This window comes from Lutjanus erythropterus, chromosome 18 (assembly GCF_056507025.1).
Source record: "Lutjanus erythropterus isolate fLutEry1 chromosome 18, fLutEry1.hap2, whole genome shotgun sequence".
Lineage (NCBI taxonomy): Eukaryota > Metazoa > Chordata > Actinopteri > Lutjaniformes > Lutjanidae > Lutjanus > Lutjanus erythropterus.
In genome coordinates, this window is record NC_139334.1 from 13,555,958 (window position 1) to 13,574,182 (window position 18,225).

The 18,225-nt window shown below is 39.7% G+C and overlaps 1 protein-coding gene across 5 annotated transcripts in view; it reads left to right on the top strand.

Annotated features, from left to right (window-relative positions):
- The window catches only part of kidins220a (kinase D-interacting substrate 220a), a 68,902-nt gene that overhangs the window by 22,395 nt on the left and 28,282 nt on the right, over nucleotides 1-18,225 (top strand). For all 5 annotated transcript variants that reach the window (XM_084741899.1, XM_084741901.1, XM_084741902.1 and 2 more), the window contains exons 20-23: nucleotides 1,295-1,532; nucleotides 2,109-2,200; nucleotides 6,125-6,269; nucleotides 7,399-7,561. In XM_084741899.1, the coding sequence (XP_084598025.1) occupies nucleotides 1,295-1,532; nucleotides 2,109-2,200; nucleotides 6,125-6,269; nucleotides 7,399-7,561 (638 nt within the window). The remainder of the gene's footprint in view (nucleotides 1-1,294; nucleotides 1,533-2,108; nucleotides 2,201-6,124; nucleotides 6,270-7,398; nucleotides 7,562-18,225) is intronic.

Sequence of the window (18,225 nt, forward strand, 5' to 3'; positions counted from 1 at the left end):
GTACATTTCCTGCCCAGATAAAATACTTCAATGATGATAACATCATGTGATGATGCTTCTGTCCCCATGGACAGCTGCTGTGGAGAGGTTCATCATCCTGTGGGGCGAAGCTGAGGGTGCTGGTCAGGGGTTAACAAACCATGTGTGCGTGTAGCACAAATCGATGTCTTGTGACACTTGGACAATGTCCCTTAGTTAGCTTGGTGGAAATCCCCAGCACCATATGCTGCAGACAGTCAGCTCTCACAGGGGCCATTAAGTTTTAAGTTCTACAGCTGACTGTTGTCTGTAGCTGTCATGTTTGTCAGTTGATTAGATTGTAAACTACTCCTTTTGACATTAAACGAGCATCAAAATAATTTCACATGACCGAATCAAATCGGTTTCATTACAAACAGTAATGCAATAGACTGATATTATAGGAAACAAAAAAAATCAATTCTATCAAACACCAGTATGCTAAGATTACAATGTTTTATCAACAGATTACATTAAAGACAAAAAAGGAGCTCACAGTGTGCTTGATTGCCATGTGCCTTAAAATACACAGGTCCAATAGGTTCACAATTCCCCAATACAGATGCACTTCAGAAACATCCACAATAATATGCAGTAGCACATATAACTTTTCTGTACAAACTTAAAAAATATTAGACTTACATAAGGGGAAAACAATAATGAGTTAATAATGAGACAAGTAATGTCAGAGTAGCAAATCCGGCTATTCCATCTTCAATATTACAGAAAAGTAGAAAATTTCTATTGGAATTATAATACATAACAAAAGACAAGCGGTGAATACTGTTGACAAAGAAAATATTAAGTATACTTGTCTTTATGATGAATTGGTACATGATAAATATTATGTACTGAGGTATTGCCTGTATTTCATTATCTTATGGAAATGGAAACGTAATATTTGTTATTGTTATTATTGTTAACTCTTTGAGGTGTGTTTACATCTGGGAATGTGAACGTGCTGGATTCTCCACTAATCAGCACCTGAAGCAACATGTGAAATGTGTAGTTCAGTCCTTTTTTGTCTTTAATGTAATCTTTTAATATAAGAGTGTCAATCCGAGTATCTCAGTGTGTGCTGGAACTTTGATGATTTGGGTTACTGTGGTTCACGCTGTACCTGCTGACTCCCAGGAGAGAAGCACTGATGTGAACGGGGTATCTTGTATCTTCAGTTTTTAGGCTGATGTCATGGTTTTAAACACATTTTGTGGAATAACAAAAAAGGTGCCATAAGTCATTTACAAATTAACTTACAGTTCCTTTCTCTTTCTAGATGAGGGTCCTCTTCTCCAAAGGTCCCTTTATTTCCGTTTTTGCTAGCGACCCCCATATTATCATCAAAGCCATCAACCAAAACCTCAACAGTGTACTCAGAGACTCCAACATCAACGGACATGACTACATGAGGAACATCGTTCATCTGCCAGTATTCCTCAACAGCAGAGGCCTCAGTACGGCCAAAAAACTCTGCACAGTGGCTCCCACCAATGGAGAGGCATTGCCTGCTGAGGGTAAGGACACTGGTCAGTGTACAACATTTTGTACTGTGAACACATTTATGGAGGATTGCATGCAGTTTTGAATAGAGACATTAGAATGTGACATGAGCGGAGATTTTCACTCCTGTCCCATCCCAGGCCCATGACAGAGTGAAAAGAACATTTTCTGTCCCATCCCAATCCCAGAAGAATAACTCCCATCCCATCCCGTTCTCTACAATCCCCAGTTCACACATGTCATGCTCTGGTCAGATGGCTGCAACCAGCCATCAGAACACACAGGAGACAGTGAAAATAATCAATTACAGACAACAGCATGACTAGTATCATGTTCAAAATAAAGTAAATAGTGTTTATTTGTGTTAGAACTGCTTATTTAAATATAAAAAACTGACCTATTGTTATGATTCCTGTCCCGCCTGCTCTGTTGTCCCATCCCAGTCCCATAATGAGTAGTGTATTGTCAGTCCCACAGCATTCCAAAAAATGTTAGCCTCTGAGACATCTGGTGTTTGGTGTTAAGTTTTTTTTTTCCCCAAAGCCATTGGTCAGCTTTCATTCTGTTTGTCTCTTCATGTCTCTCTCCAGGATGGCATGACGACATGGACAGGAAGATGTCTCAGACCAGCCTGGGCCAAGATCAGGCCAAGTTTGGCAGCAAGACCGCCCTAAACCGCAGGGTAACAGCTATTCAGATTTATTTTTATAGGCCAATATCACATACAGTGTTTTGTTGGGGTCTGCAGCCCCACAGCCCAGACTCAGGCTCTTTAACTTAAAGGGATAGTTTAGATTAAGAGGTACTTATAATTTTCAGTGTATTACCTATAGTGGATGGTGATCTTCACATCCCCAGCTTGGGAAAGGACAGAGGAGTATCGACATGGAAGCTAAGCAATATAAAACGTATTTAGCCACTTTAAAAAAAAGGGCCATCTAAAAAAATCAGTATCAGTTTAAGTGTATGCTGTATTTAGAATATTTTCACTACCTTGCTGTCAAAGAGCCTTTTCAGATGAGAAACCACTTTTATATGAGCCAAATATTGTTGTTTATCACTCAACCAGACTTAAAGGATGAACAGAACTTTAGAGTTGCTGGCCTACCGCTGCCTCAATCTGTTAGTTTGTTTATGTTTTTGTGTGACTTTTGTGAATCCAAACTAACTCTCTAAAACACTGAAGTCACACAATAACATAAACAAACCAACCCCCTGCAGACCAACAACTTTTGCGTTCTGTGATGTAAAGTGACTGATTTTGTGAATGGAGTCTGGTTGAGCAAGAAAGAGCAATATTTCTATCTCATGTATCCCACTTTCCATGATCCAAATTATTCCTTTAAGAGGACAAGGAACATAAACAAAAGACCCCTTTTTTGAGGTGACTGGGGACCCAATATGAGTTATAGGTTGAAGAATGATAATAACAGTCTTGCAATAATAGTCCAACAGTAGGATTATAATAAATCAAAATTAGGTATACCAAGACCAATATATCAAGCAATGTGTATTCTACTTGTCATCCTAAATAGACACAGTTGACACCCCACCCTAACCCATAACAATCAAATCAAAAAAGCCAAACGATAATAACAAATTGCAGAGAAGCTTTTGATACAAAATTAAAATGTAGGCTGATGTATTGTTTGTAGAACGAGATAAAATAAATTTGTTTTCCCACCACACTTATTCCCACAACACTCTGGAAATATCTGGAAACGAATGCTTGATGTCCTGACATTAATCAAACAAAATTAAAATGCAGTTAGCTCACCACAACTTGAATAGCAAACATTGGATTAGGGTTAGAGATGCTGCCATAGAAACCCTTCCCCGCTCTCTCTGTTTTCAGCCTCTTCCCTGAAGAGGTGTGGGGGGGTTGATCAGCACAGGCGTGGTGTTGGCAGGCAGTGCAGAGGCCAGAGGACAGAAGGAGACACACAGAGACGAGAAGAGAGAGGTGCTCGGTGTGCGGCCAAGGTTCCTGGTGTAATTGATGTAATGACTGTTTATCCTTCCTGCTGCGTTGCCACAGCCTAATGACAAGGCCTAGCAGCAGTGGGTCCCTGTGACAAAACACTGGCACCAGGTCTGCTGGCAGGAGGCTAAGTGACTCTGCTGCTGTCGCTGATGCCTTCCTCCCCCCCTGCGAGACCTTCCTACTACCCCTCCTTCCTTCCCGCCCCCCTCTCTTGTTTGTTTGTTTGACATTTGTTTGTACCCCGGGTTTATCTAGTACCCTCAATTATTGGTGTTGGCCTTTTATTATGAGGCGGCATGCTCTTTTTATTTGCCCTCCGCCACTAGCTAGCTCTTGGCAGGAGGGCCCTCTTTCTACAAGTGGAGATTAAAATGAGGGCAGGAGGGGAAAATGAATTAGTGGCTCTCCATTTTCATGTGGCTTCTCAAGTTGTAGATGACATTAGGAGTATCTCTGCCATCTTATTTTCAGTTACAGGAATTAAATGAATACCCTTTATAAGGAAAATGTGTATTACCTGGATCTCAGCATTCAGTATTTGTAAGAAAAAAACAGAACCATTTTCCTTAGACCAGTGAGGAAGCAGCAGAAGTAAGCCAAATGAGCCAATAAAGCTGTAAAAAAGTTTGGACATCAAGGACTGTTTCCAAATAAGAATCAGTTTAAAAATTAAATTTCTAAAGGATTAATCAAGAAATTTTCATTTTGCTTGTGCTTCTTGATTCCTACACAAATTTTATTCACGCGAGTTTCAAATTAAATATGTCACCATATTGACTTTGCTATTTATTTGTGCCTGAAGACATGCAAAGTGAATGAGTGCAAGTCTTTCTTTACCCCATGGGTTTGTCTTGTTAAATCGTGATTCTAGCATTTTTGTCGATTAACCTCCTCAGCCATTGCTAAGTTGCTTGACTAGTAGGTGATGAGCACAAATTTGGCAATAACTTGAGTATTCCTCCCAGTTTAGCAAATGCTGTGCTACAAAATGCTGTACAAGGACGGGATACTCTATTGTTACCGTAAAGTAGCCTAACTGAACCTCAAAATACTTGATAAACCTGAAAGAGACTGCTGTTGTTACTGTCAGGAAGCCAACGTTACCTTAGCTCAGTTTTTCCACTGGTAAGTTATCCATGGTTATTAGCTTTTCACATAAATCGGAATGGAGAATCATTAAAAACCAAAATCAATAAGCAGAATCAGAATTGTTAAAATCCAAATGATACCTAGCCCCTATATACTGGAAAGTCAGTCACCCAGGGCTGCCTGTACGATAGACCTTTCCAGTTCTGACTGAGTGGTGGCCATATGTTTCATCTCTCTGAGAAAGAGGTCATGAGACTGGCGTTTCGACTTCAAAGTCAACCAAAAGCCTCGCCTTGGCTCATGACCACGGCAGCTGTCTGATATCATCACAGATGTTCTCCGGTAGATCTGTGTCAATAGCTCGCCTGTGTGTCATGACTGTTCAGCTTTGGACAGCGGCTCTTTGATTTTTATTTGCAGTCACAGGAAATTAGATGTTTTTCTCTTGAAAACATAGATGATATAGAAGTTAAGAGACAAGCTGATCACCTTTGCGGGGTTATCTTTAGAATCAGTAAATGCTTTCACGCTACAGAAATGGTTCCTTTGACTTGCTAAAATAAGATAATTCAGTTTTGAATTGGAGCAAAATAGCCCATAAATGTATAAATGGGTTGCATGTAAGTACATTTAAACAAAAAAAAAGGCTACATCAAAGTCAACAATATGAGAACACGAGGCGCCATCCACCCATCTGCACGTATTACTCAATCTATTCAAGCTTAAAGTTTTACAGTGACATGGCCTGAGATCACATGACGACTGAGTGTCTGCTCTCCTGTCTCATGATGCACAGCTTGCGGCAGTGATGTTGCACAAGTAATAAAAATCTCTGCAAGTGTCAAGAGTAATGTTATGCTCTTGTTTCACTTGTTCTTTCAAGTTGTCTTTGAAAAAAATCTACATTTAACAACTTCCCTGAACTGCTTGCTGTTAAATGTTTCCTGTGGCTGTGTGGCTCTAAGACAGTGCCTGCTTTTCCTTTCACACCAATAGACTTCTTTTATTGACACTGTTACAGGATTTATTTCATAGAACTCCAATAAAAATGCAATTCTTATTCTTTCCAAAATTCTGATTTATTTATATTCTGCATTACCGCCGGTCACTTGAATGTACTACAAAGAGTTTTTTAACTGGTTATGAATATGTAACCTACATAAGAGAGGAAATGTGATGGATATTTTTTTAATGCCTGCCAGAGGTCAGATTCTCCTTGGAATCAAAACACAAGCAAACCAGAACAGCCTGTGTTTACACTTTCCCAGGCAAAGTTACAGTGAGAAGTAAGTTGGTAGTAAAAAGAAGCAGGAGGAGATTTTTCTTGAGATAATTTATATTTCCTAATTGTGGCAGTGAAAACATTACCGCTTTCTGTTTCTAATGTGACAGTGACAGTAGCCGCTTTAATCACATGATCGGATGATTTAAGTTACATTAAAACCAAGCCAGCTGTAATCATGATTAATGTAAACATTTAAAAATTATGATATTTCACAAGTTTGATTTATTTTTTCTTTGTGCTTAATTCAGGACACATACCGGCGTCGGCAGATGCAGAGGACAATAACCAGACAGATGTCCTTCGACCTGACCAAGCTGCTGGTGACTGAGGATTGGTTCAGCGACATCAGCCCACAGACCATGAGGAGGCTGCTCAACATTGTTTCTATCACAGGTAAAGAATGAACCGTATTCCAATTAAGCACCACCTTCATCTTGTAATATTAACAGAAAATATTTTGTCTGTACAGCAATGTCATAGTTATTTAGCCCCAATTTAACCCCTTTAAGTGGATTGGATGGTTAACTTCAATCGGCCACTGGGAAAATATTACTGGGGATGGAGGAGGAAAAAAAAACACAAAACAAAGCTCTGATGGGATTTAATTCTAGACCAGTAGGGGCCAACATGTGGTTGCAGAGGCGGTGAATTTAACCAAGCATTTTAATGAAGAGAACATTTTGCTTGCAAGTCTAAACAAGCATTTCAATTAAAAATGAATATTATTTGTGTTTGCAATAATGACATGACCACAAGTTATGATTTAAGTAAGCTTTATTTTTATAGCACTTTCCAAAACAGTAGTTACAGAGTTTTTTGTTAATATAATGCATGCATGAAAAAGCGAGGAAAATACAGTTTATAAATGGCAACAGATACTCAACAATAAAAGCGATATAACAAGCAAAACAGTGCATAGAAGTACACAGAAATGCTTAGCAGTACACAACATAAATCAGCAAGTAAAAATACCATTTATTAAACAGAGTGTGAATTGGAACAGAACAGTTGTAAAAACCCCAGCTTATACAAGTGTGTTCTGAACATTTTTTTTGACATGGCACTGGTTTAATAAATGATGGACACAAATTAATCAATATATTGATGGCAGATTACACCAGGGTAAGAGAACCAAGTAGGAGTTTGATATACAGGAGACACTATGCAGCAGAGTTTTATGTTGAGCAGCTAGTGTGAAAGTTGAGACAAGTCTAAATAGTGAAATCATAATGATATACATATCAATTATACTGTAGATATAGTACATCAAATTCTTTCAGGATGTTTAAGTAGCTCAGGCCTCAATATCATCCTGTGTAAAATCATCTCTGTGACATTTATTGTTGATTCAAACTGACAACTTTATAGATACAAGTTCACTTTTCTATTCTTAATACCTCAAGTCTGGACAAATTAGTAATCAACAGGATGCTCAATCTTGAGATGTTTGTTTTCTCATGCAGATTGGAAGAAAGAGTAGACCATTTCTATGGACACTAATCCTCTGCACTATTGTTGACAGGTCGTCTGTTGCGGGCCAATCAGATCATCTTCAACTGGGACCGGCTGGCGTCATGGATCAACCTGACAGAAGAGTGGCCTTACAGGACATCATGGATCATCCTCTTTTTGGAAGAGACTGAAGGAGTGTCTGACCAGGTCACTCTCAAGACCATCTATGAAAGGTACAAACATACATTAACACATCGGCGGACAAAACCCCACTTCTTTAGTTACTTAGCTGATCTACAAGGTGCACCTGTATTGTTTATTTCTTTGTTTCATTCTTTTTTTCCTTTCTTCTTTCTTGCTTTATTGTATTTCCATTACTCTCTTTCTAACTTGGGGCATGACAGAGACTACCTGTAACACAAGATAAAATGGAAATGAGGACCCAACATCATAACTAAAACGCTGCAGAGCTGCTCTTGTGTCCTGACCTTCATGAGAGAAAGAGATTTAAAAAAACAAATACAACACAGAATTTTAAGAGTTGGAGTTGTCAAGTAATATTTTTTCTTGATGTTTTCTCTGTGAAATAGTGGTATAAGTACCTTTGACCAGCAGGTGGCAGTAGAGTATTTTATTTTTGTGTGTGGGCTACATTAGTCCACAGTCACTGCCAATGGCTGTGAGCACCACACTAATTGGCAACTGACAGACAGATTTTGTAATTGATCATAATGCACGAGGCACATGATGACTGTATTATAGCCTGGACACTTCCAGATTCATACAGGGACACATTTCCTTAAAACTGGACAAGAGACAATTGACACTCCTCAGATGTCTCTGGTTGAGCAGTGAAGGAAAAAGTCTTGTGCCTGTGTGTGTGTGTGTGTGTGTGTGTGTGTGTGTGTGTGTGTGTAAACAGTATGACTGCTCATGCCTTTGTGTGTGTGTGGTCACGGATGCTTTTGGGCGTGCTCACCGCAGACGAAAGGAGGAGGGCCAACGTAGGCTGAGTCGCTGGGTTCGGGTGCTGTTGTGCATCAGTTGCTGGCCTTTAAAGGTTGCACTCTGTCACAATACACTAGTGCCTACGACTCCTGCGGCAGTGAAGTGTCACAGACCGTTACTGTCAGCCAGTCAGCCAGCTAGATTCAGCAGACATCCGTCCCTCCCCCTACTCCAAGGCATACCACTGCCTCATTAGATGAGGTTTTTGCTGTTTGGAAAATAGGCATTACTTATTTTTTATATGGCAGTGAAGTGTTACATGAGATATGTACAGTATAATAATAATCTGTTTTTGTAAACATTGCAAAGTGTTTCACAAAGGAAGCAAAAATATGAGGAGAGGACAGAGTATAAGGTATTAGATGAGAAGTGTCTGTAACTTGATTATTTTGCTTAACATGGTGATTTCTGCCTTCAATTATTGTGAATTTAGACAGAAAAATATGTTACTACACCTGGTGTATATCCTAATCATGTTTTAGTGTAGTGGACACCCTAAAGGAAATGTCCATACTTTCAGCGCTCGACAATGAGGATTGCCTGCTTGCCCTGGTCAAGTAAAATGCTATATCAGGCTAGTAAAAGAATTTAAAATGAAACAAGAATTAAAAGATGATTATTGGTTAATCATTAAAGTAATTTTTCATGCAAAAAATGCCAGAAAGATGTTTTCAGCTTCTCAAATATGTATATATATTCTGTGTTTATTATCATATTTAATTGAATATCTTTAAAGACATCAACTTAGAGTTTGAAAAAATGGGACAAACATTTTTCACTACTTTCTGACGTATAATAAACATTTCAGCCCTAGATTGGACATGACAATTAATTGTAGTCTTTTGACAACCACTTAGAAATAAGACAGTTTGTACAGGGGCAAGTGAAAATTGACTTGACCTGAATTAGAAGTGGAAAAAAAACTAGGAGATTATAATTATACACTAGGAGCGACTTAAAATTCTGCAGTGTTTCTCCACTGTGAAGCCTGGATTGAAGTGCCTTTACTACAGTATGGGATTGAGCTTACACTTTTCATTAAACTCAATATAGCCATTATCTTGTTGTTGACCCATGGTTCTGTCTTACTTTATCTTCCTCTTTGGTGGACGACTTTCCAAATGGCTGCTCTGTTCCGCAGTGGTCGTCGGAGAGGCGGCCTTAATGATGATGACAGGAAGCCTCAAACAGGCTAAACACAACGCCTTGCCTAGAGGCCTTATCTCCTGCACTAATCTTCCGCTGATAAGACTCAGGCCTCTGTCTGTGTATCCTTTTCTGTCTCTCTGCTCTTTTCTTCCTCTTTTCTTATGATCTCAGGCTCTTTAGGTCCCTTTTTTGTTCTGGATGAGATATTCTGTCTTTATCCCTTAGCAATGGACAGGCACTTGACTGTCCTCTCAGAACCTCAGGCCCCCTTCTCCTGACTGTTTGTCAGCTTGAGAAATGGATAGCTACATCTCTTTGCTTCCCTTCTCTACAGTGTATATGAATATGCACATGCACAGCACATGTGCACACATCACATCTTCTAGCCATCTCGTAGCCTAAATTTGAACAGTGGACAATTTCCTGTGGCTTATAGTCAGCATCTTTTTTTTCCTATTCTGACCAACGTGGTTCAGACCTCATGTGTGGGCTTTGTGTTTTAGCATGCATACATGTGTACGAGTTGTTGTATTCAACCATTACAGCGGAACTGCACATCCCCTGAGCGTTACTAAGTGAATATATTAGTGGTGAAGTGAACGTGGGGGTGAGTCAGCCCCTTATAGGTCAACTGTCGCCCTGCATCTCAGTCACACGGCAGCATGCGCTTCCTCTCCTCTCCTCTTTGTAAGGCTTGCTACAGCTCAGTGGACCACAGCACACAGAGCATCAGAAATATTATATTCTGTAAATCCAACATAAATCTTTTTAAAGGTAAAAATAAAATGCAGATTTGATTGTTGTCAAGAGCCAGTCTCAGTTTAGACTTTAAGCCCTACCAAGCCCTCTAAATTGAAACTAAATTAACCCATGCACTACTAAACAATAGAGATATACTGCATGAGTAACATAGAGTGCCTCTTAGAGATGAAGGTGACAGCTACTCTCTGTGGCATATACCTGAGCTCCTAGAAAAGAGAGAAAAAAATAGACACACGCCCACCTTCCCTCCTATCTCACACTAACACACGCTTTCAAAACGGCTAAAAGCTGTTTTTAGCAACTTGCCTGGCAATAACAAGCGTCCATGAAGGGCTGTGAAGTGTCATTGGAGGACACGGCGTGAAGAGAAACGCGTAGCGCTAATTCCTGTAGCGGGAGCGGGCCAGTACAGCCCTCCTAATCTGATGGAGAATGTGTAATCGGTTAATAACCTCAGCGATTTCTATCATTAACGGTAAGACAGGGGGCTGCCCAGACTAATGCAAGGTAGAAGGGGAAAAGAACTGTGTATCAAAGACGGCACTGTCTGTAGGAGATATTGGCTCAAAGCAATCAAGCTTACACACGCACATGAACACGTGCACACACAAAGTGTAGCTAAAATGTTTGTCTCACTATTTCTGCAGGGAAAACTACACATTACACCTCGAGCAGTGAGCCAGCGTCATGGCCTCCCCAGCTGCACTAGGACAGAAACAGAACAGAAAACAAAACAAGAAGTGTTTTGGACCAACCCTCATATTTGTAGACGTCAAATTAACAACCCTAAATCTGTGTTTCGAATGCTGTTTTTTTGATCACTAGCAAATTGAATTTGGAGCCTGCAGCCTTGTGACTATCATTTTCAGCTTTATCATCTCATTCCTTCTCAGTATCATCTCTTCTCAGGAGTCACTTGTTCCTTGTTTTAGCTGCCATTAGAGACTTAATGACTCCAGCTAACCTAGCTCGCTCCTGTTTCATGGTTATTGCTTTAAAGCAGCCCTGCCATTTCCAAGGACTGTTAATGGGCTTTTGTATTTTTTATTTTCTTGATGTTGTTTGGAGTCATTACATTACATTTAGCCATTTAATGGGAGCTTTTCAGTAGAATGATTTCAAGTGACTGAGCAAGAACAGGTTCTGGGTGTTTCTCAAGGACACTGTTGTTGGACGCGTCTCAGTTGTTATGACCTTTGTTATGTTTTCTTCTGTATTTAGATCCCCATTAGTTTTCATTAAATGTCAGGAGCCATGTTGTGAATTCAACAACAACCAGATTTCATTTTGAAATTGCAGATGTCCTGTTTAGAGATGATTATCCAATCCAGGAATCAACATTACCTTTGGCCACAAAAAGTAACTCCTTAGACACTAAACGTTAACACAAACATCCCACTTCCTTTGTGCATTTTATTTCAATGTTCCATGAAAACGGCAAACAGCACCTGTTACAGTGATACATGCAAAGATTTCTGAAAATAGTTGATTTTGTGTTGTGTTTAAACCTTCGACTGTTAGATAGCAGTTTTGTTATCTGTCTTGACCATTCTGATTGCATAAAAAGTAAACTTTTTAACCCATATTTTTTGAACATGCTAGTGTGTTCCAATACTATGACAGTTTTCCTAAGATTAGATAAAGATATATCACCTTACTTAGAGTATCGCAAAATATCACAGTATCAATCATAATCCCTGTATAATGATATGTATTATATTCCCAGCTGTAAGAGACATAGCTAAGTGTCAGACAGTTCAATATGTTCACACATTGCTTTTTTTGATAATCAACTAATCATTTAAGTAATTTTTCCAGTAAAAATGACAAAAAACATATTGGTTCCAGTTTCTCAAATGTGAAGATTTACTGAGTGTCATTATTTCCTGTTATAGTAAACTAAAGATCTTTGAGCTGTTGATCAGACAACACAAGCAGTTTAAGATGTCAACTTGCATTTTTAGAAATTATGATGTCCTCTGTATTTTATAAAGTCATTAATTGACTACCTGAGAAAATAATCCTCAGATTAATTGATAATGGAAGTAATTGTTAGTTGCAGACTTTGTGATGTGTTAGGCAAGACCGAGAACTACTGAGCCGAGCTGAGAATCAATCTAGCATTGAATTTATTACATGCAGGAGTGGAAGTAACAATTTGGAACAACGTAGGTTACTGTAACTGATTTATTAAATTTTTGTGTACTTGTACTTACATGAGTATTTTTTCAAATCTTTAATCAACTTAACTACTTTTAAAATTATTGTCCATTACTAGGCCTACAATTTCAATTGATATCCAATCTGGATTTTTGTAGCTAATAAGGTTATCCGATAGCAAACGGGACAATGAAAACCATGGCATAAGGCCAAAAAAAAAAAAAGCAAAAACACTGCAGCAGGCACAGGTTTGTAGAGGTGGCGGTCACCACTGACTAGAACAGCAGGAATCATTTAGAGTAAAGATTTGAAGAAACAGAAACCTCTTTTGTTTGAATGCCTTTAACTGATAACGCATTAAACCTCAATGGTTAAGAAGTAACTAATATTCTGAATAGTTTTTGTGAAGAATACTTTGTACTTGAGGTTTTTTTTTTAACACCAGTAGTTTTACTTGTTGTTGAATAATATTTCAATAATGTAACAGTACCTCTAATGAGAATTTCTGTACTTTTTCCACCACTGAGTATTAGAGAATCCAACATCAGTGGACATGACCAGTCCGCTTCTGTATCTCTGGACACACCTTCAGAGATTTTTAAAGCACTGTTCATGTAGTTTGTAGGCAACAGTGTGAATCATTTTCTCTGATTATTAGTTTTTAACTTTTTTACTGTAGAGATTTGTTTAAAATGATTCTGTGTTTCGGTTGAAGGGTTAACATATTTGGACCTAAAGATGTATGGGGGCAGGCTCAGTCAACCCCTCAGAGAGTTTATTCCTGGACGCCCAGATCCCGTTTTCAGCTTTGGAAAAAAAAGTGTCACTGGTCCACTGAGCAGGTTCCTGCACTGCTCTGACATCTGGTGCCCTGTCTGTGCCAGGATGCCCCCGCCGCACTCAGGAGTGTGTTTCTGGCGCTGCACCTGAATCCTCTGTTCATTACACACCCCCATACAGAAATACACACAAACTATTGCATGCCATACACTTAAAAACACACGTTGGCACACTTGCACAATGCATGCAACTGAAACAATCACTATTTGCCACTACGAGCATTAGTTATTGAACACATGCATGCACGCACCTCTAATCACACATAAAACTGGTACACATGAAGCACACCCACACACTCCTCGCTCTCACACCAGTGCAAGAACATATGTCACCCCCAACTCCTCTGAGAATCAGTGTAATTAATCAGGCCCTGAGATGCAGGGCTACGTTCAGCAAACACAAATATGCATATACACACACACACACACACACACACACACACACACACACACACGCACACACACACACACACACACAAACAGCACAGGAACAGAGCAGAGAAATTGCTGTCAGGTAAATCTGTAGTGTTTACAAGTGCTGTTCTTTGTGTTTGTCAACATTTATGTGAAGAAAAATCTCCAAATCTTGATTCACATCATTCTTTTGTTAGTTAAGTCACAGCCTGTGAAGAATCAACTCTTCCTCTCTTCCCTTCATCCTCTCTTCCTCTCTGTTTCATTGGCCTGTCCCTGCATTCATCCACCAAACAATCCCCCTCTCACAGACGTGACTAGAGCCAGGCACTTCTCGGACACTTCAAAACTTTTTTTTTCCTCTAATCGCACTCTGAGTGAATATGTAGCCAGGCAATTCAGTCTTAATTAGAGAGACTCTTATCCCAAGTACTGAAACATTAAGATGACGCTCTCTTCTCATTCAGGATTACTTTAATTGGCACAATTATTGTAATTTGGTTGCAATTATGCGCCGGGATAAAAGTGCTGTTCCAAAGCTCATGCGGGTGATTCCCTTTATGTGGAATCCTTTAATAAGCTCTTAAATATCTTGCTGTAAAAAAAGACAAGATCCTATTCTTTTCTTATGATGAATACTTTTGAACTTATCCTGCCCCCATATAAAAAGTCTTTAGTCTTTGCCACTCGCCACTATTGTTCATGTGAATTCCTGTCGCATTTTCGACACTTTCAATCATCTAGATGCACGACAAATGCTCAAAAATAGTTTTTCCCTCTCTGTCCTCAAAGGGAGCCCATTGTCCCCGCACTGAATCCCTCCAGGAGGTATTTCAGTGAAAGACAGTAATGCCATCGCTCATTGCGCTGCCTTTTGCCAAGAGGCCTGAAGACGTCGTGTGTGAATTTGTAAAGGCTGGTGTGAAGCCACCTATGTCTCAATAGAGTTCTGGCTCCCATCACTGATAGGACACCGGCATTGATTCTTCACACCCGTGTGCTGACGGACCACCTGTCTGACGAGCTGATAAAGACAGGCGGAGACAAAAAAGAAAGTATGGTAGGCGTGAGATAAAGATGGAAAACGGAGAGGGTTGGTGTTAGATAAGAAAGGGCATTAAGAGAGAGTGAGAAGAAAAGAAAAGAGTCCAGTCTCAGGAGGTAAAATGAGGTAAAGGAATCAAAGTGTGTGAATATTGCAGAGGATCAGAGCAGATACCAGTAGGATTACTGCGAGACGAGTTTGGGTGTATTCAAAGCCCCAGGTGATGCTGCTGCTCCAAGTGAGATAGTCCAGCTGGTGGACACACACAGATTCATGCACATGTCCCTTGGGTTCCACATGGCTGTTTATACAGTGAAACCGTTCCTCTGCTGATTCCATTTGAGGAACAGCTCGGCCTGCATTGTCGTTCCTGTATCCCTCAGGTGTTTGGCGGGGGTGACTCAGTGATGAATCAGCCAGAGACAGCTTCACCACCACTCAACCCCTGCTGAGCTGCTCAAAATGTAAAAAAAAAAAAAACACAACAAAAACTAAAAACACGGCAGTTCCAGCCAGTGTGTACAGGTGACACAGAAGGAGGTGTATGCATCTGCGTGTGTGCAAGGTGATTTTTTTTTATTGTGTATTCATGTGTGTGGAGGCTACAACATGAGGATGGAAAGAACGTCATGCAGCATTCTTTGTTAGAAAATCCTTAAAGCCCTTTTCATTTCTGCCTGTAAGCCGAGGTTGAGGGATTAGTCTAATTGGTCTGAAACAAGAGAAGTACTCTGGTCCCTTTTTGTACAAAGCATAAAGAATCATTTCAAATGCAATAAAAGCCTCTACTACACCTCTGCCCAGACTCTGCTCTTAGTCATAGAGTCATCCAACAGTGACGACAAGGTTGGATCATGACACTGAGATGTAGGGATGTGTATCAGTACCAGAATATTATAATGTAATGTTACTATATTGCTAACATTAATTCACTTTTAATGTAGTCATTGGTAAGTTTGCAGTAGAGCAAGACAAGACAGAGAAAGAGTGTATTTAATGTTATAGTTGTGAATGTATCAGTGAAGTGCAGCGCGTGTACAGTAGCGCTGCAGTTAACTACTTTTTTCATTATCGCTTAACTAACCCAACAGTCCAAAACCCAAAGACTCTTCATTTACTACTAGGGCTGGGTATTGTTAAGAACCTCACGATTCGATTCGATTTCGATTCTTTAGGTTTCGATTCGATTCGATTTCGATTCGATATTGATTTAAATTCTTCAATATCGATTCAGTAAGAAGTAGAAATACACAAATAATTAAGAGTACCTGTTGGCAATTTTTAAATATTTATTTTCATGCCCGTAACACATGTGGTACGTTACTTCACATCTTTGGGCAATAAAACATCTGAAAATAAAACAGCAGCACCATAATAGCTCACTTGTGTATATAAACTTCTGTCTTCACCTCTGTGTACAGCTTTGGGATGGCGACCTCTGTCATGTGTTTTCGTGTTGGTATAGCGTATCGTGGTTCAAGTGTGTGTACCATCTTCTTAAAACCTTCATTTTCCACGACACTGTATGGTCGAAGGTCCTTGCAAATGAAGACGGCAACAGACTCTGTTATTTTCTGTGTGTGGACAGAGCTTGGCGGTAGTTTGCAGACATATTGTTTTTGTTTGGTCGCGTGCAGCCTCCGTCCTTAAACCGCGAATCACACGAAGATGTTGCGCACAGCGCCCCCAATGGCCAGGAGGTGAATCGATTCAGAGGGTTTGCTTAATCGATATTGAATTAGGATGCGGATAATTTCGATGCATCGATTTTTTGATATTTTTACCCACCCCTATTTACTACCATATATGACAAAGAAAAGCAGTAGATCTTTACATGTAAAAAGCTGGAACCAGCAAATGTTTTGACATTTTTACTTGAAAAATGAGTGAAACGATTAATTGATTACCAAAACAAGCTGGCAAGTAATTTTCTTTTGATCAATGAATTGACTAAACGTTGAAGCTCTAGTATACAGTTTAGGCTATTTGTCGATTAATAAACGCTGCAGCTCCCCAAACCCGAGCCAAGTTCATGACAACTTCGGCACAGGCTCACTGAAGGTGAACTGACCTTTAAGCTGGGTCAGGCAAGCTCGGGTTGGGCCGATGGATGATAATGGCTGACAGTCATGAACCACAGAGCCCTCTACCATTGTAACATTGTGATTTGCAAGCTTTTAGAGATGCTGCAAGGCTGGAGTTGTTGACAAAGTTCTGTTTTTACTTGTGGGAGAGAAAATAAAAAGAAGCTGCTGCTGCTGTTCATTGTGCTTTTTCTTCATGTATGTTTATTATTTTCTCATTAAATCCAGTGGCAGAGTTGTTTCTTCTCTGTGGGCTGCTGTTAGCGTTTTTTCAACAACAACAACAACAACTATATTATTGTCCGTCATGATGTTTCACTGTAGACATTGTCATATGTCAGTTAGATATTAACTGAGTAACTCTAAGGCCAGCTATTCTCATTTTAGTGACAAGCTGTTACTCATTTGCTCAGGAGATGACAACAGCCCTCGGTAAAAAGACTGAATTGAACTTTATTTACATCTTTGCATGTCATGTCTTTATTTTTTTGCATCAAATTGTTGAAATTAATATCAGTAAGAATATTGGTATCAATAAGCAGTATCAGTATTGATATAAAAAAATCCGAGCATTACCCATACCTACTGATATAAAAGGAAACGAGTGGAGGCCTGAGAAGCAGAAGACTTCTGCCTAAAACTTGTCAAGCATTATTGCTGATCTCTCTCCTCCTCTGCTGTCTCTCTGTGCTTGAACTGCTGGAAGGTGGGGGGCTGATTATAAATAGCAGCACAGGATTGCAAGAGGTTCGGCGCTGACCTTTAAGTGGACAGCGAGATTTGCCACTCAGCCACCGCAGGAGCCATGGGCACACTTGATAGTTACACACACACATCCGGCCCTTAAGTGACGTTAACATCCTGGCCCTTCAGAAGTCAATGGAGGTCAGACCCTTTTAGGGTGTGTGCAACTACTGTGTAGAAACCACACTGAAATGGGAAAGAATGACCAGCCAAGCAAGCACAGCAAACTGAAGGTTGAGCCTATCCAGCCTATACTGGGAGGGATCATGAATATTCTTTTTTTCATCAGCTTTGCTTTTAAAGCAGCTTTTAATTTGACACATGCAACCAGTCACTGTATTGCACCAGGATTTAGTCATCAGATTTGTCTACCGTGGTCCCTCAAGCAATGTGTTTTAGGTTCTGAAGAAAGGTCTTAATAATCAAGTGAGGCTTTTCCTCACGGCCTCTGACTTAAATTGAAGTAGGGATATAACAATATCATATCCCTACTTAGGACTGCTACCGGGGGTGTCACAGTTTCAGTATTAAATCAAAAGTCAATTAAAATGAGTTTTTTTGCAATAAGTCAATTAGAATCTGTGATTCTCCCAGCCCTGCCTGCTTGCAGTGTTTGCCATGTATCTGTTGAAAAAAAAAAAACCTTAAAGATGACACAGCGTTGGTTACTGACCATTATATCATACTTGATA